This window comes from Perca flavescens, chromosome 3 (assembly GCF_004354835.1).
Source record: "Perca flavescens isolate YP-PL-M2 chromosome 3, PFLA_1.0, whole genome shotgun sequence".
Lineage (NCBI taxonomy): Eukaryota > Metazoa > Chordata > Actinopteri > Perciformes > Percidae > Perca > Perca flavescens.
In genome coordinates this window covers 6,769,230-6,794,084 of record NC_041333.1, presented here as the reverse complement: position 1 = coordinate 6,794,084, position 24,855 = coordinate 6,769,230, and the positions used below count along the sequence as shown (strand labels likewise).

The following is a 24,855-nucleotide window of genomic DNA, read 5'->3' as shown; positions in this document are numbered from 1 at the left end:
TAGCCTAGAAATCTAGATGCACCCTAGTGGCAGCAAATGTAATTTGCAGCCATGGTCGTCTAGCAACTCTCCGTTGGCTTGCGAGCTGGAAAAGCCATACTCTAGCCGGGCCAATCACATCGTGTATAGAGTCAGTGGGCGGGCTTAACATAATGACAGCAGATCATGCTGGGAGAGGAGACAATACCATTAATGTTACACGCTAGGTTAGCCTTTAGTAGCTGTGTTTCTTGGTTCTACGAACCCAGGTTAGCTTAGTATATACAATAGTATAATGTCAATTCTCAGTGGTATGTGACTGCTGATAGACTGCCATGTGACATATAAAAACAATATGTAATTTGTGTTTGACTGGCACATAACCCCTCGCATACGTCATGTTAATCCTCATACAGTACCTGTTCGTACTCTTCCCTCCTCAACACCAGGAGGAACAAGTGTAAGCCGCATGACTGGATCTTCCTCACCACCTGTCAGGTAATTACAGAAAGAGACAGATAGAGACACAAATGATTCAGTGAATAAACTCAATTTCATTTTTAATCATTACAAGTCCATCCATCCATCCATCTTCGTCCGCTTATCCGGTGTCGGGTCGCGGGGGGAGCAGCTCCAGCAGGGGACCCCAAACTTCCCTTTCCCGAGCAACATTAACCAGCTCCGACTGGGGGATCCCGAGGCGTTCCCAGGCCAGGTTGGAGATATAATCCCTCCACCTAGTCCTGGGTCTTCCCCGAGGCCTCCTCCCACAAGTGCTTATGTTAACTAATGTGTGTGTTCCCTTCTTAAATGTTATTTCATCATACATCATACAACAGTAACATAAGGAAACATGAGATTTAGTTAGATCATTAGATTAGATCAGTCCAGTCTGTTTACTTTGAACTAAATTCTAAAGGAAACCAGTGATCAAGCTAATGGTATTTTTTATCTCTGATATTTTTATTGAAGTTCAATCACAAACACAAAAATGCTCATACAATGTATATTTTCCTTTCTTTTTTTTCAAAGTGTCAAAGCACAAACCCCCCCTCCCCTCTCACTAGCCACATCCACAAACGACACCTCCCACTGGAGCACTGCAAGAATCTGCTGGAAGTCAAGTACAAAATTGCAAATTGTAAATACTAAAAATTTAACCCCTTGACGCCTGAATTTATTCACAATTATATAAACAAAATATTATGTGTGTTTCTGGCTCCAAGCTGATGCTAAATTAAGTTGAGATTGTTAATTTGTCTATAGCATATGGAATAGATATAAATTTAGGTATGATGCAAATTAGCGACAACAGGCATTATGGTAAAATTCTTTACAAAATGGTAAAATTAATAAAACACATAGTAGATTTCATTCATGTCACAAAGTTGTAAGAACTTCTAAACTGTAAATGACAAATACATGGATCTTGACAACGGCAAGAAAGAAAACACTCTCCTACTCCCTAACATTGACAGAAGTTTCTTTAGGGGTAGGGGTAGGTTTAGGGGTAGGATTAGGTTTAGGGGTAGGTTTGGGTTAAAACGCTTTAGAAGTCAAAATAGTAAGTTGGTCCCCAAGGCACTGGCAAGGGTTAGGTTTGGGTTAAAACGTTAGAAGTCAAAATAGTAAGTTGGTCCCCAAGGCACTGGCAAGGGTTAGGTTTGGGTTCAGCTTTGGTGCAGAACTACAGCCACTACAGCCAGTCCCACAATGAGCTTTCCTTAGGATGTGCCATTTCTGTGTCTGAAGCTATTGAGGAGGAGAGTTGGAGGGGCAAGGTGGAAGGTGGGGGTGTGGTCTTGACCAACTGCCACTTTTCTCGTTTGAATAGTCCGTTGACTTTAAAGAAGAGGAAAATACTCATATCACCGCTGCTTTAATTGACATGTTTACCTTGACTATGACGGAGGAGGCGGAACGACCACGCCGCCAAGAAGAGAGGTTAAAGGGGGGGGAAAAGTGAATAAACAGGTATGATAGCAGCCAAAAATAAATAAAAAAATAGAACAGTAATAATCCATCCGTCACAGTCACAAAATAGTCATTTATGATGTGCCCGAGACAGCTGGGAGACGGTCGACATATCTCCGTGCTTCATCCGCCGAGCACAGCCACATCTTCTCCCCGCTGGAAAGTGTGATATGAAGCCGGGCAGGGTACAGCAAGGAGGGCTTGAGTCCTCGGTTGTACAGCTCCGTCATAACTTCCCTGTATTCGGCGCGCTGGCTCAAAATCTCTGGGCAGTAGTCCTCCACAATGCGGATCTGCTGGCCGCGGTAGTCCAATTTCCCCCTGCGTCTAGCCTCACGGATCAGAAGATCTTTTATCCGGTAGCGATGTAGACGAAGGATGACCGGTCGCGGTCTCTGACCCGGGGCAGGTTTAGGTGCCAGTGAACGATGGGCTCTGTCAATCTCCGGCGGGGAGGGAAGTATCTCCTTCCCGAAGATCTCACATAGCAGACCCGAGAAGAATTCGGTAGGTTGTCCTCCTTCAGTAGACTCAGCCAGCCAAGAATGCGTAGGTTTTGCCGTCTGATGCGACCTTCCAGGTCAATGACTTTAGCCGTTAGCTTTGAGTTGTTTTCCCGGAGGCTGGAGCATGCCTTTTCTAGCTCACTGACACGCTGACTCAGGTCCTCTGAAATAAGCTCGAGAGAGCTCAGACGTTGGCCCTGGTCTTCCACGGTGGCACGGACTTGATCAAATTTTGTTTCCAGCAGGCTGAAAGAGGTCCTGAAGTCTGTTGCTAATGCCGAGCGGTGCTGGTCCAGTAGCGCCGAGATAGCCTCCATCGTTAAGCTAGTCGGCGAGTCGTCCTTTTTCCCGGATCTGCCACTCTTTGAAGCCATTTTAAGACAGGCGCATGTGAAACAAACAAGTGCGTGTAAAATAAAATAAGTGCGCAAATTCTTAAATAATATGGTTGTGAAATAAAGGGTTGTTGGAGCAAAAAGGTTTGAAACGAGGAGGAGCACGTGCGTCTTGCGTCTACTCCATGCTGCTGCCCGCCGGAAGTTCCAAACTAATGGTATTTTAAGATGGTGTCTGTTTTGTTTCTGTCATCATCCAGCTAACCACAAATAACATGTGACCTCTACTAAAATGTTTACATGTATGGTGTGTCTCAGAGTAATACACCCATTTACAATTAAAGTCAATTACTTCTGTAATCTTTAATAGTGTGTAGATGGCAACTAAGCCCTAGAATCACTCCACTAACACAAGCAATCTGAATAACAACAGACATAGACATTTTGTTTAAACAAAGGAAGAAGTATGGAGTTATATTTATTTTAGTCTATATTCCACTTCTGGGTTAACCTTTTCTCAGATCTCTGCAGGGTAAATCCAGACATCTAGCTAGACTATCTGTCCAATCTGAGTTTACTGTTGCATGACTAAAACAACTTTTAAACGTACACGTTCCACCAAAACAAGTTCCTTCCCGATGCTATTTTGCAGAGGTGCCGTTGTTCCATATGGAGCTTAGCACCGCCCATTATGATTGCGATTGGTTTAAAGAAATGTCAATAAACCAAAGCACGTTTTTCTCCCATTCCAGAATGCTGTCTGGACTAGCCAGACCTTCCTCTGCAGCGCCGCGGTGGAGGATTTGTTTCTCAATTGCGTGATGGGTCATTTTGAGCACAGAATTTTTTTTTTCTCCAAGCACATAAATTATAATTTGTACAAAGAAATATTCTCACACAGAGAATGTTTAAATTGGAGCAAATACAAATCTATTATGTGCACAATTAATGTACAGTATCTTCATGTTTGCTTTTTTTTAATCAACATTATCGATTGATCATCTATTTGTGGATAGTGGTGCAGGCTCACTGCAAACTACACTTGTCTCTGTTGAACCGCTAAAAAGAAGATAATAAAAGGAAGTGAGCTCTATGGTATAATTTCCAAACCAGTAACCTAAAACAAACTGCTCTGCTGGGAGCTGCGTGCACCTCAGCCAGGGGATAACACAAAATCTCTATGGTCCCCTTCCCACATCCACAGCTATTCATTGTAGCATCTTTTTGGTCCTTCACACATGAGACCCTCTGGGTACTCACTCCCCTTTCCTCCCCCAGTCCAACACCCCTGGCCACAGAGGGAAGACACACACTGCTGATATGGACACACTGCCCACACTGCCATGACACAGAGCTGGATTTAATTCAACAAAATACCTCTTTAATAAAGGAAAATAAGAACAACCCCAAGTTTTTTTCTGCACTGTAGCCAGGCTGACAAAGAGTCACAGCTCTGTGTATATACGTCTCAGTATTGACGACTTCATGAGCTTCTTTACAGTTTTTTTTTTATTGCTAAACAACACTGGTCACAACTGAAGCCACGTGCAAAATTCTAACTACAGTCTGCATTACCAACAGTCACCTGAGCTAAAAAGTTCACATAACCTGCAAAACTCATTCCAAGCAACACAACTCTTAACACACGTCTCAAAACCGGCTCAGTGCTGCCAAACTATGAACAATCCTCATCTAGGTAACAAACACTGTCACTCAGAACACACTGAGAGTAAAAACACTAGCATCAACACCAATACAGAAAATACAAACTTTTCATCTTTACAGTTTGTATAATTTACTGTAAGTGACTTTACATCAATATTTTCTATAAGAAAAGAGTGAAATTATTTTCTTTCCTTTTTTATTTTATACAATTTTTGACGTAAACAAGCATGAATGAAAATCCTCAGTTTGCTTAACTACACAAAATAGATATATACATTTTTATTTTGTCTGAAGTAATTTACGTAATTACTGGAAATACAAACTAAAGGTACATACAGTTTTTTCCGATTGCTAAACGACAGGGCACAACTGGAGTCACATGTGCAAAACTCAAACTACAGTCTGCACTACCAACAGTCACCTGAGCTAAACAGTTCACATCACCTGCAAAACAGGCTCAGTGCAGCCAAACACTATGCACAAGTCACACACACACTGTCACTCAGAACACACTGAGGGTAAAAACACTAGCGTCAAACACTAATACAGAAATTACAAACTTTTTCATCTTTACAGTTTGAACAATTTGAGTGACTTGACACTACTCAATAGTTTAAGGAAAAAATATAGATTGTATAGCATACCAATTTTTACATAAGGTAAAAAAGAAGGAATGAAAATCAGCAGTTTTCATCAATAAAATATTTTGTCTCTAGTAATTTATGGAATTACTGAGGAAAAAAAAACTAAAGGTACATACGTAACAGTACCAAAGAATAGTGTGACTAATCCTGCCTCGCTCCAGCATCATGTGGCAAGTTTTCTTCATCACATTGGATGTCTGCGTCATCTCTAAATACAAATGAATGTGGTGTTTCTATTGCTTTCACCGCCATTACTTTCTGAAAAACAGTAAGAACACAGTTTTGCTATTGTAAAGATATAGTGTTTTTCACTTTTTGTGTACATAATATCAGACATCTTACCTGGACATATTGGTATCTTTGCTCTTTTACCTCTTTGTCTCAAAGGTACAGTGTATAATTGTTTCATTCTTATTTGGTGTTTGTATACAAAAAAAGGCTTTCTGAGCTTTCTCTGTATAAATACCATATATGTTCACTAACTAGTCTAAAATAAGACACCTAATTAGGCTTTCAGCTAAAATTGCAAGTGGTGTTTGATAGGCACCAAACTGAAATCTATTCTGTTTTGAATGTGTGGTTAACAGTTTTGACAGCAGTGTTTTAGCATTTGAACAAAGTGCTGTAAATCTACAGTGTTGTGCACGTTGTGGTTAAAGTCATGGGATAAGTGTGTAGAGTTTTGAAAACTGTGTTCAAGCAATGAAAAACGAACTAGAGTTTGGTCCTAGAGTTTTGCACGTGACTCCAGTTGTGCCCACTGTCGTTTAGCAATCGAAAAAAACTGTAATAGTCCAGAAGTTTTACAAGTTTTTTTTTACAAGTCTTCTCTTGCCATGGACCTACATTATCTATAAATACAAATGTCTGTCGTGTTCCCACCTCAATTACTTTGTGAAAAACAGTAAGTGCGCAGTTTTACTATAGTAAAGGAAGTTTTTTTCACATTTTCACAACTGTGTATGTAACCTCAGACATCTTACCAGCACATATTGGTATCTTTGCTCTTTTACCTGTTCACTGTTTCTCTCAAACGGTACAATTTATAACTGTTTCATTCTTATTTGGTAATTCTTTATTTCCAAAAAAGGCGTTATGAGCTTTCACTATATACTGTATATACAGCATGTGTTCACTAACACGTATAGAACAAGAAACCATTGCAATCAACAGTGTTTGAAATGCACCAGGCTGAAATCCGTACTGTTTCGAATGCGTGGTTAACAGTTTTGACAGCAGTGTGTTAGCATTTGAACAAAGTGCTGTAAATCTACAGTGTTGTGCAAGTTGTGGTTAAAGTTATGGGATAAGTCTGTAGAGTTTTGAAAATTGTGTTCAAGCAATGAAAAACAAACTAGGGTTTGGTTCACATGAACTTCTGCTGTGCAGACTGTAGTTAGTTTTGCGCATGTAGCTCCGGTGGTGCCCACTGCTGTTTAGCCAAAAAAACCTGTAATAATAATATATTACATTTACAATTTATTACACAGGGCACGTTACACTATTTCCTGACATGTTAGTGACAGGACGATTGGATAAAATGATGGACAGAAAAATTATCGTTACTTCAACCCTAATGCCATGGTCCATACAATTGTTGAAAGGGTATCCAGTTTGTGTGTGTGTGTGTGTGTGCGTGTGTGTGTGTGTGTGTGTGTGTGTGATGCGTTCATCACATTAATGTAGCTGGTAAAGGTGGGGCTTAATTATTTTATATACTGCAGGGTAGTTTAATATATAACTACAAAATGCATTTCCTTCAGAAAATGCACGGGAATGCTGTAGTATGAGTATGAATTTCATTAAAAAGTTAAAAGTTGACGCTAAACTGAATTGTTGACTTTAAAAGTTGAAAAATGACAAAAAATTTAGAACATTGTGAGGTCTGAGTATATTTTTCAAACTGATGACTCACAAATGCAGAAATATGAAACAAATTGTATGAAAAATCTTAAAGCTCAAATGCATTGCACTGCACTGCTGAAAAATCTGGAAAATTGTCAGAGATGGAAGCTAAACTGCATTACCTAAAGGAAGAGCTAAAATACATTGTTAGAAAAGCTGGAAGCTGAACTGTAATACTGTCAAAGATGAAAGTTGAAATGAATTTCCTGAAAAGGCTGAAAGAACAAATACTTTGTATTATTATCAGACATATATAGAACGAAAAAGCTTAAATCTAGCTGAGATGAGATGTGAAATAAAGTAGGTGAAAAGAATGGGGCTGAACAAGAGGAAAGAGAGGACAGAAAGAGAGAAGAAAGGAGAGAAGAGAGGAGAGAAGGAGAGAAGAGACAAGAGAGGAGAGAAAGAGAGAAAGAGAGGAAAGGGAGAAGACAGGAAAAAGAGAGGAAGGAGAGGAAAGAGAGGAAAGAGAGGAAAGAGATGAGATCAAAAGATGATTTGATGAAGATTTCAAAAGATGAAAGTTGAAATGAATTACCTGAAAATGTCTTAATATTTAAAAAAGTATAAATAGTAGAACAAAGTTGAAGTCCTATCATTAGCTGAAAGAGCTGAACATTTTAAAAGTTGAATGGTTTTAATAGCTGAACGTATGCAGAAGTTACGGAGAGCCAAAATAAAACATGAATAGCTGAATTGCTAAAGCTAAACTGGATGAATAGCTTAAATCCGTAAGAATAAGTTGAAGTACTGAGAATTGTTGAAAAAGTGAAATAACATCTTGGTCAGGGACACGTTGACTGATGTATCGTAGCAGGATTCGAACCTAGGCCTCCCACAACAAAGGCATGCGCCATATCATATAATACAAACAAACATGTATTAAAATGTCAGTAAAAGTGTCAGTTGGAAGCTGAACTGCATTACCTTAATAAACTAATAGTGGAAAAACATTTCAATAAAAGCTGGAAGCTAAAATGTAATACTGTCAAAAGTGGAAGTTCAAATAAATTGACTAAAAAGGCTGAAAGTTTAAATAATTTGTATTATTATCAGCCATATCCATTGCGTAGAACAAACACGCATGACCAAAAAGAGCTGAGAGGTGGATATATTGCCTGAAAAGAAACGGGCTATATACAAGAATGAAATCACAAATCACAAATGACCCTGTAGGGAGGGAGGGAGGGAGAGAGAGAGAGACAGAAGGAGGGAGAGAGGGAGTGAGAGAAAGGAAGGGAGGGAGGGAGAGAAAGAGAGAGGAGTGATAGAGAGAGAGAGAGAGGAGGGAAGAAGAGAGACAGGGAGGGAGGGAGGGAGGGAGGGAAGGAGGGAGAGAGGGAGTGAGACAGAGAAAGAGAAAGGGGGACGGAGACAGAGGAGGGAGGAAGACAGAGAAGGAAGTAGGGGGACAGAGAAGGAGGAAGGGAGACAGAGAAAAGTGAAAGAAGGAGGGAGGGATAGAGAAAGAGACGGAGGGAGACAGAGGGAGGGAGACAGAAGTAGGGCGGGAGACAGCGAGAGACGGAGAAGGAGGGAGGAGGAGGGAGACAAAGACAAAAACAGAGGAGGGACGGAGACAGAGAAGGAGGGAGGTAGGGAGACAGACAGATAAGGAGGGAGACAGATAGACAAACAGACAGAAAAAGTGGAACACAAAGGATATAGACTAATGTTCATAGTTAGTCTAGTTAGTTGAATACTACAGCAAGCCTGTAGTATTCAAGTTGACTGTCTGTGAAAAGGTTGTCATGGCTACTAAGTACCTGTGACCGTGTTTGTAAACATCCTTTGAAGTCTGTGACAAGATCCTTTGATGTTTAATCAGTTAAATAACGAGCAGCTGCTCTTAATATGTCACCTGTGGCACACTGCAGCTATTCAGAGATACTGACAGCAAGCTCTCAAATAAAGGCTCAGACTGCCAAAATGCTAACTGCTATCAGTCAAATGACGTCATCCTGAGCACCACAAGGCCTTTGTGAACGTATCGGTATAAAATTTATATGGATAAACTTAAAAATGTGGGCATATCAGCGATTTAAAAAAGTGGTTTGTTCTGCGTTTCGCTGGGAAATGTGGAGGATTTTTGACATGGCAGCGAATGGAGGAAGATTTGAACTATTGTCATTTGGAAGCTCGCCGAGCCAAAAGTATAAGGCATATCACATAACTGAGCACATTGGCTGAAACTAGACAAAAATACCTACGTTTTGATGTATAAATTGTGTATGGCAAGTTGTGGGCGTGAGAGTAATTTATAGAGAAGGGACAAAGATAATTTTTTTGAAGCTTCACACTCTAGTTGGTGACATCATCACTCTTGCCAGGGCAATACACACTCTGTTTAATCGATAAAATTTCCTGAAATGATCACTAAACTTAAACAGCTTTTTCACAAAAACTGTAAAAGATATCAAACTGAAAAGTAGTAGCCGGATAGCTGAATATTTTGTGAACATTTTAAAGTTTGTTTGGCATCTGTAGGTGAAAGTATGAAGGAGCTGAAAATTTTGGGAGCGGAAGAAGATTTTAAGGATTTGAAGCATGCTCTCATTCACTTCAATGTTAAAAAAAAGTGTTAATAAGCTTAATATTTTAAAAAGTATAAATAGTAGAAAAAAAGTTGAAGAAGGCCCATCATTAGCTGAAAGAGTTGAACATTTTAAAAGTTGAATGGTTTTAATAGCTGAACGTATACAGAAGTTACGGAGAGCCAAAAAACGTACGGAATAATAAAAATGTCTGAACAGAACTAGAAAATGCATTTCCTACAGAAAATGCGTGGGAATGATGAATAGATGAATTGCTAAAGCTACACTGGGTAAATAGCTTAAAAAAAAGTTGAAGTGAGAATAGTTGAAAAAGTGGAAATCGTTTTAATAAGTATGAATTTCATTAAAAAGTTAAAAGCTGACGCTAAACTGAACCGTTGGCTTTAAAAGTTGAATATAACTAAAGATGTAGAACATTGTGAGGTCTGAGTATATTTTCTAACTGATTATGACTCACAAATGCAAAAATATGAAACAAATTGTATGAAAAATCTTAAAGCTCAAATGCATTGCACTGCACTGCTGAAACATCTGGAACATTTTCAGAGTTGGAAGCTAAACTGCATTACCTAAATAAGTGAAGAGCTTGTTAGAAAAGCTGGAAGCTGAACTGTAATACTGTCAAAGATGAAAATTTAAATGAATTGTCTGAAAAGGCTGAAAGAAGAAATACTTTGTATTATTATCAGATATATACACTGCATAGAACGAAAAAGCATCAATCTAGCTGAGATGAGATGTGAAATATATTAGGTGAAAAGAATGGGGCTGAACAAGAAGAAAGAGGAAAGACAGAAGGAGAGAAATAAAGAAAGAAGAGCATGAGAGAAGAGAGGAGATGAGAGAAGAGAGATGAGAGAAAGAGAATAAAGAGAGAAGGAGAGAGACAGGAAAAAGAGAGGAAAGATAGAAACATTGAGAAAGAGAGCAACTTTGACTAAAATTGACTAAAAAGGCTGAAAGTTTAAATACTTTGTATTATTATCAGCCAGATCCATTCCATAGAACAAACAAGCATGAGCCTAAAGAGCTGTAAGTTGGATATATTGCCTGAAAGGAAATGGGCTATATACATGGATGAAATCACAAATCACAAATGACCCTGGAGGGAAAGACAGAAGGAGGAAGGGAGAGAGGGAGTGAGAGAGAGGAAGGGAGGGAGAGAGAGAGAGAGAGGAGCGATGGAAGGAGAGAGAGCTTGAGAAAGATGGAGGGAGGGAGGGACAGAGAAAGGGGGAGGGAGGGAGAGAAGGAGGGAGGAAGACTGAAGGAAGGAAGGAGGGGAACAGAGGAGGGAGGAAGACAGAGAAAAGAGAAAGAATCAGGGAGGGAGGCATAGAGAAAGAGCGGGAGACAGGAGGGAGGGACACAGACAGAGGGAGGGAGACATAGACAGATAAGGAGACAGACAGACAGACAGACAGACAGAAGTGGAATGCAAATGATATAGAGTGATGATCATAGTTAGTTTAGTTAGTTGAATACTACAGTATTAAAGTGGACTGTCTGTTAAAGGGTTGTCATGGCTACTAAGTGCTTGTGGCCATGTTTATAAACATCTCTTTCATCTGTTAACGATCGCACCTGGTCTTATTATGTCTCCTGTAGTACACCGCAGCAATTCAGACACTGAGAGCAAGCTCTCAAATAAAGGCTCAGACTGCCAAAACGATAACTGCTATCAGTCAAATGACGTCATCCTGAGCACCACAAGGCCTTTGTGAACGTATCGGTATAAAATTTATATGGATAAACTTAAAAATGTGGGCATATCAGCGATTTAAAAAAGTGGTTTGTTCTGCGTTTCGCTGGGAAATGTGGAGGATTTTTGACATGGCAGCGAATGGAGGAAGATTTGAACTATTGTCATTTGGAAGCTCGCCGAGCCAAAAGTATAAGGCATATCACATAACTGAGCACATTGGCTGAAACTAAACAAAAATACCTACGTTTTGATGTATAAATTGTGTATGGCAAGTTGTGGGCGTGAGAGTAATTTATAGAGAAGGGACAAAGATAATTTTTTTGAAGCTTCACACTCTAGTTGGTGACATCATCACTCTTGCCAGGGCAATACACACTCTGTTTAATCGATAAAATTTCCTGAAATGATCACTAAACTTAAACAGCTTTTTCACAAAAACTGTAAAAGATATCAAACTGAAAAGTAGTAGCCGGATAGCTGAATATTTTGTGAACATTTTAAAGTTTGTTTGGCATCTGTAGGTGAAAGTATGAAGGAGCTGAAAATTTTGGGAACGGAAGAAGATTTTAAGGATTTGAAGCATGCTCTCATTCACTTCAATGTTAAAAAAAAGTGTTAATAAGCTTAATATTTAAAAAAGTATAAATAGTAGAAAAAAAGTTGAAGAAGGCCCATCATTAGCTGAAAGAGTTGAACATTTTAAAAGTTGAATGGTTTTAATAGCTGAACGTATACAGAAGTTACGGAGAGCCAAAAAACGTACGGAATAATAAAAATGTCCGAACAGAACTAGAAAATGCATTTCCTACAGAAAATGCGTGGGAATGATGAATAGATGAATTGCTAAAGCTACACTGGGTAAATAGCTTAAAAAAAAGTTGAAGTGAGAATAGTTGAAAAAGTGGAAATCGTTTTAATAAGTATGAATTTCATTAAAAAGTTAAAAGCTGACGCTAAACTGAACCGTTGGCTTTAAAAGTTGAATATAACTAAAGATGTAGAACATTGTGAGGTCTGAGTATAGTTTCTAACTGATTATGACTCACAAATGCAAAAATATGAAACAAATTGTATGAAAAATCTTAAAGCTCAAATGCATTGCACTGCACTGCTGAAACATCTGGAACATTTTCAGAGTTGGAAGCTAAACTGCATTACCTAAATAAGTGAAGAGCTTGTTAGAAAAGCTGGAAGCTGAACTGTAATACTGTCAAAGATGAAAATTTAAATGAATTGTCTGAAAAGGCTGAAAGAAGAAATACTTTGTATTATTATCAGATATATACACTGCATAGAACGAAAAAGCATCAATCTAGCTGAGATGAGATGTGAAATATATTAGGTGAAAAGAATGGGGCTGAACAAGAAGAAAGAGGAAAGACAGAAGGAGAGAAATAAAGAAAGAAGAGCATGAGAGAAGAGAGGAGATGAGAGAAGAGAGATGAGAGAAAGAGAATAAAGAGAGAAGGAGAGAGAGAGGAAAAAGAGAGGAAAGATAGAAACATTGAGAAAGAGAGCAACTTTGACTAAAATTGACTAAAAAGGCTGAAAGTTTAAATACTTTGTATTATTATCAGCCAGATCCATTCCATAGAACAAACAAGCATGAGCCTAAAGAGCTGTAAGTTGGATATATTGCCTGAAAGGAAATGGGCTATATACATGGATGAAATCACAAATCACAAATGACCCTGGAGGGAAAGACAGAAGGAGGAAGGGAGAGAGGGAGTGAGAGAGAGGAAGGGAGGGAGAGAGAGAGAGAGAGGGAGCGATGGAAGGAGAGAGAGCTTGAGAAAGATGGAGGGAGGGAGGGACAGAGAAAGGGGAGGGAGGGAGAGAAGGAGGGAGGAAGACTGAAGGAAGGAAGGAGGGGAACAGAGGAGGGAGGAAGACAGAGAAAAGAGAAAGAATCAGGGAGGGAGGCATAGAGAAAGAGCGGGAGACAGGAGGGAGGGACACAGACAGAGGGAGGGAGACATAGACAGATAAGGAGACAGACAGACAGACAGACAGACAGAAGTGGAATGCAAATGATATAGAGTGATGATCATAGTTAGTTTAGTTAGTTGAATACTACAGTATTAAAGTGGACTGTCTGTTAAAGGGTTGTCATGGCTACTAAGTGCTTGTGGCCATGTTTATAAACATCTCTTTCATCTGTTAACGATCGCACCTGGTCTTATTATGTCTCCTGTAGTACACCGCAGCAATTCAGACACTGAGAGCAAGCTCTCAAATAAAGGCTCAGACTGCCAAAACGATAACTGCTATCAGTCAAATGACGTCATCCTGAGCACCACAAGGCGTTTGTGAATGTATTGGTATAAAAAGTATATGGATAAACATAAAAATGTGGGCATATCAGCGATTTAAAAAAGTGGTTTGTTCTGCTGTTCACTGGAAAATATGGAGGACTTATATCATTGCAGCGGATGGAGGAAAATATGTTACTCTCATCATTTGGAAGCTTGCTGAGCCCAAAGTATAAAACATATCGCTTAACTTAGCACATTGTCTGAAACTAGATGGAAATACCTACGTTTTGATGTATAAATTGTGTATGACAAGTAAAAATTGTGGGTGTACGAGCAATTTATAGAGAAGGGACAAAGATAATTTTTTTGAAGCTTCACCCTCTGAATGATGATTCAGAGGGTGAATCCTGAAATGATCACTGCATAGTTAAACAGCTTTTTCACAAAAACTGTAAAAGATTTCAAACTGAAAAGTAGTAGGATAGCCGGATAGCTGAATATTTTGTGAACATTTTAAAGTTTGTTTAGCATCTGTAGGTGAAAGTATGAAGGAGCTGAAACTTTTGGGAGTGGAAGAAGATTTTAAGGAGTTGAAGCCTACTCTCATTCACTTGATGTTAAAAAAAAAAGTGTTAAAAAGCCAGAAGTGTCCCATCATTAGCTGAAAGAGCTGAACATTTTAAAAGTTGAATGGTTTAAATAGGTGAAAGTATGCAGAAGTTACAGAGAGCCAAAAAACGTACGGAATAAGCAGAAAAATAAAGAAAACGGCCGACACGAACAACAATAGCTGTAGAACAGCATTCCCACAATAACAATAGTTGGAATGCTGCTGAATCAGCAGCATCATCGGAGATAGATTCTACATGACATAAAAAACGGCATGTTTCTAACAGTCCCATGACTAGAGATGTAACAAACCCCGGATAAATATTTGAGATCTATTTGAAAGATGGAGACAGCTTAGAGCCCCAAAAGGACGCAGAGTTGGCTAATTTACTCCTGAACAGGTAAGCATTAGCTTCGGGCTAATTTATCACAGCTACAAGGGACTGGCATTTTATGTAATTTAAACATTTGTGTACTCACATTGAATTATATAGCTAGAGTACCCAAGTTGGTTACTCGCAAAAACAATTGAGACACAGCCAGTAAAGTGATCCCGACTAGTCCTGGCTAACAATGCCATGCTAACCCTGCTTACTGAGAACGTTACCGGAGTAAACAGCTGTTTACAACGTTTACAATGGTGAGTTATTTTAAGCCAAGAGCTTTGAATCGGGAAGAGAGGACCGTGAGTTTGCAGTGTGTTTAGCAATTGTTGCCGTAATTGTAATCCGATGAAGTGTGTTCAGTGGGGTGGAATATAGGGCTGTCAACGAATATTCAAAATACGAATATATTTTCAAATAGTTTTAAAAAAACGAATTTGAAAGGTGAAAATTAATATTCGAATTAAAAAAAAAAAGTGGAAAAAAACGCTTGCGGTAGCAGAGGCTGTCTGCTTTGCTTTGTTTCCGCTTTGTCGCGCGACACGGGGGAGGGGAAAGAGCCGTGCGCAACCGGCGCAACCTTTTGCATCATTTTGACGTCACGATGTCGCAAGCCACCTTGGATGCATGCGCAACCAGATGTTCGAATAGTTTGAATATTCAGTGTTATTTTAGAGGGAATATTCAAACGTCATTTTTGAGCAATTTTGACAGCCCTAGTGGAATAGGATGGCAAGGTGGTGCTATTTTTAGCAGTTCCTATCCTGGTGTGTGGACAGGACGGCGAGGTTGTTGGGTTTTTAGCGGTTCCTACTGTAATTCTAAACAGAAAGGTGTGCTGTCAGTTGGGTACAGAGCACCGCGTGAGCACGGGCTTTTATGAATATAGCCAGCATCTAACGTTAGCTACTCCACTGTCTAACATTGTTGGATGCTGCAGTCTCAGCCTGGCAACCAATGTGAACTTCGACTCTGGGCAGGAGAGGGCGGGGGAGACGACTCTCTCCAGTATTTTCAATTTGTACTGCAGTAACTATTTTAAACACTAGCTGTCAGTATTACATATTGTACCTTTAAGTAAAGTACCTCAAAAGTGTTTACTTGAGTAAGCACACTTTCGTTACATTCCACCACGGGTCAGAATGTTTGTGGTGTGGGTGAGAGTAGAACACACACACACACACACACACACACACACACACACACACACACACTAAGAAAGAGAGACCAGAGAGATAAGGATGTTACATTGAAGCAAACTCAAATATTTCAAGTGTTAGTGATTCAACTTTTAAAATGAATACATTTGTTCCCGGAAATAGCCTGGTCCCAAATAGCTAGCTGATAGCAAATGACGTGTATACTCTAGAATTGTTAGGAGATGCAACTATGTCATTGCATGTATAGCTCAGGACCCAAGCAAGAGTAGTTTCCAGTGTTAAATTGTTTGGATGAGAAAGCTGAAAGCAGCAATACCGAAGGCCAAGCAATCAGCCCATTCCAAACATGCCTGTCCGGAATGGCTGATTGCTTGGCCCATTCCAAATGGCACTGCATTAGTATACCAAATTCTAGACTCTAACCCTGTAGAAGTCTATGTTGTCCACATATTCTTCATTGACCTCCAGCACTCGGTCTCCGTCTCTGAGACCGCTTTGCTCTGCAGGACTCCACGGCTCAACATCTCTGATCTCAAAACCTTGGCTGCGCTGGTCCATGCGCAGGTAGAAACCAAAGCTCTGCCCCTCCAGACGCTTCAGTTGGCACAGTCTGGGCATGGGGCTCTGATCAGGCTCTGCACACATGGTTATTACAGATAATTAATACTAGGGGGACACTGGAAAATGATGTTAGGAGAGGTTTGAAAGGTTGTGTATGTAAAGGCATGTGTATTAAACATCACCAGGATCATCAGTGATGACCAGAGCTGGATTATCTATCCCTTCCTTTGGATTGAAGGTGAAACTGATGTAAGGAGAAAAAATGCAGAGTCAGTATGTCAGTGTAGCACAGCAGGGGAACTTCATACAGAATTCATTTTAATAAAAGAATCTACACTGTATACAGAATGTCTGTCTTTAACTTTTTAAAGGACCATAGTAGTGTTTTGAAAGTTGTATTTCATTCTAATAGGCCGATTCTCACTGCTCACCATTTCAAAGACTGCTGTTCTATTAGACACTACAAACAGGCAGTGGCCCAGTCATTTCACTAGATCATCTTTCAGATACGTGCACAGTGTTTCTGAGGTTTCTTGGTGATGAATATGCATCAGTTTGATATATTCATGAGTATCCTGATATAGTGACTCTCATTTATACAAATGGTTATAACTAAGTCATGTGGTCAAAACAAACCAGTAAGACCTGTGTCAGCTTTCTACTATAAGCAGCATGACTACATGGATGATTTTCCAGTGCACCATTTAGGCCCAGTGCAATGCATACCAACCATTGTTTATTTGTCATAAACCCAATCTTTCATATTATACAGTTCATAGTAGACCATAGTTGTAAGTGCCAATATATATATATATATATATATATATATATATATATATATATATATATATATATATATATATATATATATATATATATGTATATACAGTGGGGGAAATAAGTATTTGACCCCTTGCTGATTTTGCAGGTTTGCCCACTTACAAAGAATGCAAAAATCTACAATTTTAATCATATGTACATTCTAACAGTGAAAGACAGAATCCCAAAGAAAATTCCAGAAAATCACATCATATGAATTTATTAAAATTGATAACCATCTGATGAGGAAAAACAAGTATTTGACCCCCTGGACAAACAGCATGTTAATATTTTGTACAAAAGCCATTATTGGCCAGCACAGATGTCAAACGGTTTTTATAGTTGGTGACAAGGTTTGTGCACATTTCGGCAGGGATGTTGGCCCACTCCTCCCTGCAGACAGCCTCCAAATCATTCAGGTTCCGAGGTTGTCACCTGGCAACTCGAATTTTAAGCTCCCTCCAAAGATTTTCAATCGGATTCAGGTCTGGAGACTGGCTAGGCCACTCCAGAACCTTGATGTGCTTCTTCTTCAGCCACTCTTTTGTTGCTTTGGCGGTATGCTTAGGGTCGTTGTCGTGCTGAAACACCCATCCTCGACCCATCTTCAGCTCTCTCACTGAGGGAAGGAGATGTCGGTCCAGAATTCCACGATACATGGCCCCGTCCATCCTCCCCTCAATACGATGGAGTTGTCCCGTCCCCTTGGCTGAAAAGCACCCCAAAGCATGATGTTGCCACCACCATGCTTGACGGTGGGGATGGTGTTCTTTGGGTTGTACTCGGTGTTCTTTGCCCTCCTAACACGACGAGTTGAGTTGAGGCCAAAAGTTCTATTTTGGTCTCATCTGACCACATCACCTTCTTCCAGGCCTCTTCTGAGTCGTCCAGGTGGTGAATGGCGAACTTCATGCGGGCCTGTACATGTTTCTTCTTGAGCAGGGGGACCTTGCGTGCGCTGCAGGATTTCAATCCATGACGGCGTAGTGTGTTACCAACCGTATCTTTTGTAACTGTGGTCCCAGCTTCCTTCAGTTGATTCATCAGTTCCCCCCTTGTGGTTTTGGGATGATTCCTCACCGTTCGCATGATCAGGGACACCCCACGAGGCAAGATCTTGTGTGGAGGCCCAGACCGAGGGAGGTTGGCGGTGGTGTGGTGCTTCTTCCATTTCCTGATAACTGCACCGACAGTTGATCTTTTCTCTCAAGTTGCTTTCCGATTCTCTTGTAGCCCATCCCAGCCTTGTGCAGATCAACAATCTTGTCCCTGATGTCCGTAGAAAGCTCTTTGGTCTTGCCCATGGTGGGGATGTTGGATGCTGGTTGTTTGGGTGTTGACAGGTGTCTTTTATACAGGTAACGAGGTGAGGCAGGTGTATTTGATGTAGATAATTGGTTCGGATTGGGGCTGTGTCTTAAAGAAAGACTAACTGGCTTGTAGGAGCCAGAATACTTGCTGTTTGTCCAGGGGGTCAAATACTTGTTTTTCCTCATCAGATGGTTATCAATTTTAATAAATTCATATGATGTGATTTTCTGGAATTTTCTTTGGGATTCTGTCTTTCACTGTTAGAATGTACATATGATTAAAATTGTAGATTTTTGCATTCTTTGTAAGTGGGCAAACCTGCAAAATCAGCAAGGGGTCAAATACTTATTTCCCCCACTGTATATATATATATAAACATAATTTAAAGCTGTGAGCTTGAATATTTTCATTTAACTCAGATTGGACAGATAGTCTAGCTAGCTGTCTCAATTTACCCTGAAGAGATCTGTAGAGCAGTTAACCATAGTCCTCGTAAATTCACCAGACATCGGTGAAAAGACATGCATCTGACGTAATTTCCTGTTGTACTGTAGCAATCTTGGAAGTGGAACGTCAAGGATATAGACTACTCAGCTCAATTCAATTGTTTTTACTTGAAGAAAAATTATAATACATTCAGGACTGAAATCTTAATGCCACTTTAAGGATTATTAAAAACCTTGCCACTAAACGTAATCTGAAATTCTTGTCTGCTTATAGGGTTGGTAATATGAACACGTTGTATAGAGGATACAATTTCCTTGTGGTCGTGGCTGCTGAAAGCATCCAGAAGATAAGAAGCTCACAGTTCAGCTTTTATCTGCCTCAGTGTTATCAAAGTTATGTCATCACTGCATAGCAATGAACACAACACACTGTCAACAGGGATACAGTTCAATGAAAACTGTTGGCAGTGTTTCTGTGAGATCAAATTGTTCCTGGAAAGAGGTTGGTGTTGAATTTTGTCCATGTCAGGTGTCAATGCTGCGAGCAGCACAAAATAATTCCAGTTATCTCCATTGAATTGGGAGGGAAAATATTTTTTGTAATTTTGATATTTTTTTATAAACTGGCATTATTGTAAGGTATATTGAATTTGTAGGGAATTGTCTAAAACACAAGTGTGATCCTTTAATAAGCAGCAGATTTCTGTTTATCAGGAGGTATTACAGTAGTACTAAGACAGTGTATCTAAAGCTGTACTTACCGTGGAAATTCCATTGCATCCTGGCAGCCTGTGGAAGTGACAGTGACACAATAAGATACTTGTACCTTCCTGCATCCACAGACAGCGGTAAAATTGCTCTGTCATCATCACAAGGACACATTTAGGTGAGCTCATGCCTTTGTCCAAAATGTATTATTTACAATGGACAACTATCAGGGAGTGCTGTAACTTGAATATAAAGGACAGCTCCGATGAATTCACTTGGTTGAGGCAAATTAAATTACTCTCAGAAGTAAGCAATCAAACTTATACAGACAAACTTATTATTACACAATGATGTGGGCTTTCAAACACTGACCAAAAGTATAGAACAGCACTGCTTCACACTGTAGGAAGCTGCTGCTACTGGGGCTCCTTTTTGGCTGGACCACAGCAGTGCATATCACAAGATCCCGTGAGAATTGTGGGATAACATATCAGACAAAAATCCATATTACCAGGCTTCAAGTTATGTGTTTGTGCCCGAACAGCAGCTTACCGAACCAATCAGCATCCTGTAAGAAGCGACTGGTTTAGGTGTGTGTGAGACAAAACAACAATCGGGACGTGATAGATGGTTCATCCAATCACCTTTGGTTTTTAAAGTGCCTTCCCTTTTCCAAACAGTTTCCAATGACGGCTCTTCAAAAGGTTCTGTGTTGTTACACAGAACCTTGTGGGACCAGTTGGTTTGTTATCCATTTGGTTTGTCAGGTTAGCAATGCAAAGCCTAAAGGTCTGTGAATGAGTGAGTGTTGGTGTTTCCCCACTGGCTGGAAATCAATACCACTGACAGTCCTCATTACATCCTTATTGTGCGTTAACAGTCATTCTTGTACTGTTTATCGACTGTTGTTCATTCTGCATCTATTGCATGCTAAGACAGAATGTTCTGCTGACCTTGGATTAATTATCAGATCCATAACTTTTACCGAAAAGCAGTCATTGTGGAAACTGATTTAAGTTTACATAACATCACTTTGGAGAACACTGTCCAGGTGGTTTATCGGTGTTTTTTGCCCCCCAACGGTGTCTTCCAGGTAGCGCTGCCTGGAAGGCACCGTTGGGAGGCACTGGTTATGGTTAGGGTTAGTGCCATAACCAGTGGTTAAGGTTAGGGTTAGGTGCCTTGAAGGAGCAGTTCGGGGCAAGAAACACCATTGAGCGTACAGGTGGTCTTTTCGCACAGACGTGTGTAAATTCATGAAGTAAATGAATGTGATTAGGGTAGGTACCAAAACCCATATTAACCTGGCCTTGGGACATAATATTGATAAACTCCAACTTCATCGGTTCTTTTTAATGTTAACACACTAGCTGGACTAGGGTCGTTAGCAACCATGCTAACAGCATTAATAACTATGCCAACCAATGCTGTGAGAACTTTCAGGACAAGAGATGTGACAGAACTTCATGACATTCCATTCACAATTGTGTTCCTTGCCCCCAATTTTCTTTTTAAACAACACTAAACAGCAGCATGCCTTAGACTAATTAATATGGACTGATTACTAGAATTACGGATTAACAGAAATCAGACTACTACCCAAATACTTTCCCACCTCTTCCCTTAAATTAACTCAGGCCGCACCTGTCAGCCATTCAATACAATTTCAAAACTAGTCACTGCTGTGGACAATACAGAACGGACATTACAATAAGAGGATAAAAAATAAAATAAACAAAACAAAATAAAATAAAATATTCCTTGAGATTGTCTGTCACGTTAATGAGGATACAGCTATTAGAAGTTATTAGTGTATATGAAGTCTAAGCTTATAGTGACAGCTGAAGGGCAGCTTATGTTAGCATTAGCTGTTTCCGTGAAGTTCCCAGCTGAGCTCCTATAACTCACAAAACAGTTAGGAAACAAGAACAAGCTAATTAATGATAACATTAGCATTTTAACTCGGAGGATGGACGGACGCATGTATCATTCCTATTTTGCATCCGACGCACAGCAGACTTTTCCCTTCTCAGATGCATGTCGGTAAATTAGGGAATGTATTTGCGCTCCCGGGGGCGGTTCAGCAAAATGAGGAGGCGTGTTCCGGCACAAATGTTACCTGGTGCTATTTTGCAGTTTCAGAAAACAATTCCGCCACACAGACCAGGAAAAACCTAGTCTAAAATCAGTGGCGCGTTATTCAGATGCTATTTTAGGGGCGCATGCTTGGCCATAATGTAGCGTGTGCACAATGCGCATACACTTTGCTTCTCTCATCTACACGGACGCAGCATTTCCCATTTTTGCAAACCATACATAATTACAAAAAATATATTACTGAAAATACGGTTCAGGTGTATGGATAGGTCAGGAGGCACTTTATAGTACAGTCCTCAAAAAGTCGCAGCATTCTTTGTGGCTTGTTGTATTTTACGCAACATTTTCATGAATCATGGATGTGTTGATGACATAAATGAGGAAGTATTGAACTACAGCGGGATTGGACACTCCGGCGAGATCTGGTCAGTAAGTGGCAATGCGTGATGCGCTCCTGGTGGAGCGGGTGGGGGGAGGAGGAAGGGGCACAACAGGAGCAGGTGGTGTGTTTGGAGGCCCACACTCCATGGCTGCAGCAATCCTCTCCAGACTTGAGGAGATGCGCCCGAGAGGCCACAGCAAGAAAGGCATTTATTACTTTGCCGCATCCCGGACAGCTCCCGCTGGCGTGCGGCAGGCAAATCCGCCGTCACAATAGCAATCCACCATGGAACAAGCGCGCCTGCTCTTAAAGGGAATGTGAGATGACGTTCGGATTGGTTTATTGCACGTTACGCCCAAACCACACCTAGCTACTTCAGACCAACCCATTTTAGATTTTCGTCAGGCGCAAGAGTAATTTATCCCGCCGTTATAATAGCAACAGCGCCCGAGATCTGCCCACAAAGCTACTTGCATTTCACGTTTGATACTTGCGTTTCAGATCGTTAAAATAGGGCCCTTAGTCTCTACTGTAGCTTCTGTGTCCTAAAATTCCATTTAGACTACTCTAATTAATCTAGTTTAGTCCCATAGTCCTAAAGGTTAAGTGAATTATCACTATGTATGTTCACAATGAATGTACCATACAGTATATATACATTTATTTATTTACATATATGGAATACTAAGTAGATCTGTGTATCGCTTAAGCTCAATCAAAGGGGACTTCCGGTTTGGGCCATGCAGAGATAGGACGTGAGTTAGGAGAGCTCCCTGCTTAACTTTTCAATATTGACCTTTAAAAACGCTACTTAAGGCATTCTGACTGCTAGTATTAGACTTGTGTTACAAAAGTCATTAACATGTCGGGAAGAGACACACCACTTGCAAAATGAGCAAGAACAAGCCACCAACAAGTCAACCGACAACCCGTACTAGCGTGGCTAGCAGAGTCGCTAGCATGGCTGCAGCTAGCTCTGAAACAACTTAAAGCACCGAAGGGGTTTCCATGACCCAACTTGTAGCCGAACTGGATAAACAACGTTCTTCACTCAAAGAGGACATTTCTGCTCTTATTCAGGAATTGATTGCTTCGCTACAATCCTCCGTGAATACACTTACAGAAACTGTTACTAGTTTCCAGGTGAGGTTAAACGCAACCGAGTCTCTGGCTGGAGACAATTTTGCTGCGCTACACACAGCTGAGAGAAAGATCAAACAGTCATCAGCAATCCGCCACTCTACTTGACCAGGTAGAAGACATGGAAAATCGCTCTCGAAGGGCTAACCTCAGAATATTGAACGTCCCAGAAGACAGCGAGAAAGGCCAGACTACTATAAAGTTTGTGTCTTAAATACTTATGGAAGTGGAGTGGGCACTCGCTCTCTCGGCCAAAAGCCTCAGGAGGGTTGCCCCCCCCCCGGTCCCTTGGTGATCTGCTTCCACCGGTTCCAGGAGAAGGAAAAGGTATTGCGGTGGGCCCGGATGCATGATGTGCAGTTTAAGGGATCCAAACTCAGGATCCTGAACTGTGGTCATAATGTCTTCACGCAACCAGGACACTGCAGGTGAAATTACAATATCTTTGAAGGACTTATGGTTCTACCTGTGGTGAGTTATGTGACTATAGCTGGTACGCTTTTTCTTTTCCTACATTTTCCTTTCGGATGCACGCAGGCCTTTGTTGCAGAGTTATAAGTTCACATTTATATGGTATGTTATGTGGCCTTACCATTCGAGTCGTCACATTAAGTGTGCATTTACTTGCTTGCGGTAGGATTGGGAATAGCATAACATAGGGATAGCAAGAAGGACTATTGGAAGTCTAACCACATTAAAGCTGCGGTTCGTCATTGTTCAGAGGATGAACCTAGAGTTTTTCATTTGTTTTATAACAGGGATGGGTTGCCGGGTTATGTGTTTTTATTACCTTTTTTTTTTTTTTCTCCGTTCTTCACTTTTTTTCAGTTTCACGGCTTCTTACAATGGTTTATTACGTGCTTCACCACCCATATGGTTGGATAAACGACTTTTAGGCAATGGGCACAGAAAGAGAAATATGTCAGGGGGGTCTGCAGTACGTTTCACTAGCTGGAATGTTAGAGGCATGAATGGACCAGTGAAAAGGGCCCGGATTTTTTCGCATATTTATCTTAGTAAAGCTTGGGTAGGACAGGTGTATCATTCAAACTTTAGTAGCAGAGCTAGGGGCGTTTATGCCCCCAACTGATGCCGACTTTTTCAAGAAGATAATGTCCTTATTGCCTGATTTAAACACGCATCATTTAATATTTGGGGGTGATATAAATTGTGTGATTGATACTGCTTTGGACCGTTCAAATCCTAAAACTACACCCACATCAAAGATGTCCAGGACGCTCTCTAGTCTCATGTCTCATATAGGTTGTATAGACCCATGGAGATTTCTATACCCTAATAAAAGAGAATGTTCTTGTTTTTCACATGTGCACCAGTCCTACTCTAGAATAGATTACTTTTTCATTGACAAACATCTTCTCCCTTCCATAAAATCTGTAGAGTACTGCTGATGATCTTTTAATTTATATAACAGACCCGTTGTCATCTACACCTGTAATTTTGAAGATTCTTGGAGACTTTGGTAGCTTTTCAGGGTATAAAATTAATTATTCAAAAAGCACGTGTTTCCCTATTAATGAGAAGGCGCTCCAAATACGAGATATGGATTTACCCTTTCGTATATCAAAGTCAGGGTTTACGTATTTGGGAATCCATGTCACCCCCTCTTTTTCTGGTTTGTTTGATGCGAACTTCACTCCAATACTTGAGAAACTAAAATCTGATCTCCAGCGATGGAGCACCATTTATTTATCTTTA

The 24,855-nt window shown here is 40.3% G+C and overlaps 1 protein-coding gene across 1 annotated transcript in view; it reads right to left on the bottom strand.

The window, feature by feature from the left end:
* The window catches only part of LOC114552218 (Na(+)/H(+) exchange regulatory cofactor NHE-RF4-like), a 35,585-nt gene extending 15,998 nt beyond the window's left edge, over positions 1-19,587 (bottom strand). Inside the window, exons 1-6 of the mRNA XM_028572863.1 lie at positions 19,574-19,587; positions 16,419-16,480; positions 16,099-16,310; positions 2,438-2,821; positions 2,046-2,348; positions 399-470 (exon numbers count right to left, since the gene is read on the bottom strand). Of these exons, the coding sequence (XP_028428664.1) occupies positions 399-470; positions 2,046-2,348; positions 2,438-2,821; positions 16,099-16,310; positions 16,419-16,480; positions 19,574-19,587 (1,047 nt within the window). The remainder of the gene's footprint in view (positions 1-398; positions 471-2,045; positions 2,349-2,437; positions 2,822-16,098; positions 16,311-16,418; positions 16,481-19,573) is intronic.
* Between the last annotated feature and the right edge of the window lie 5,268 nt (positions 19,588-24,855).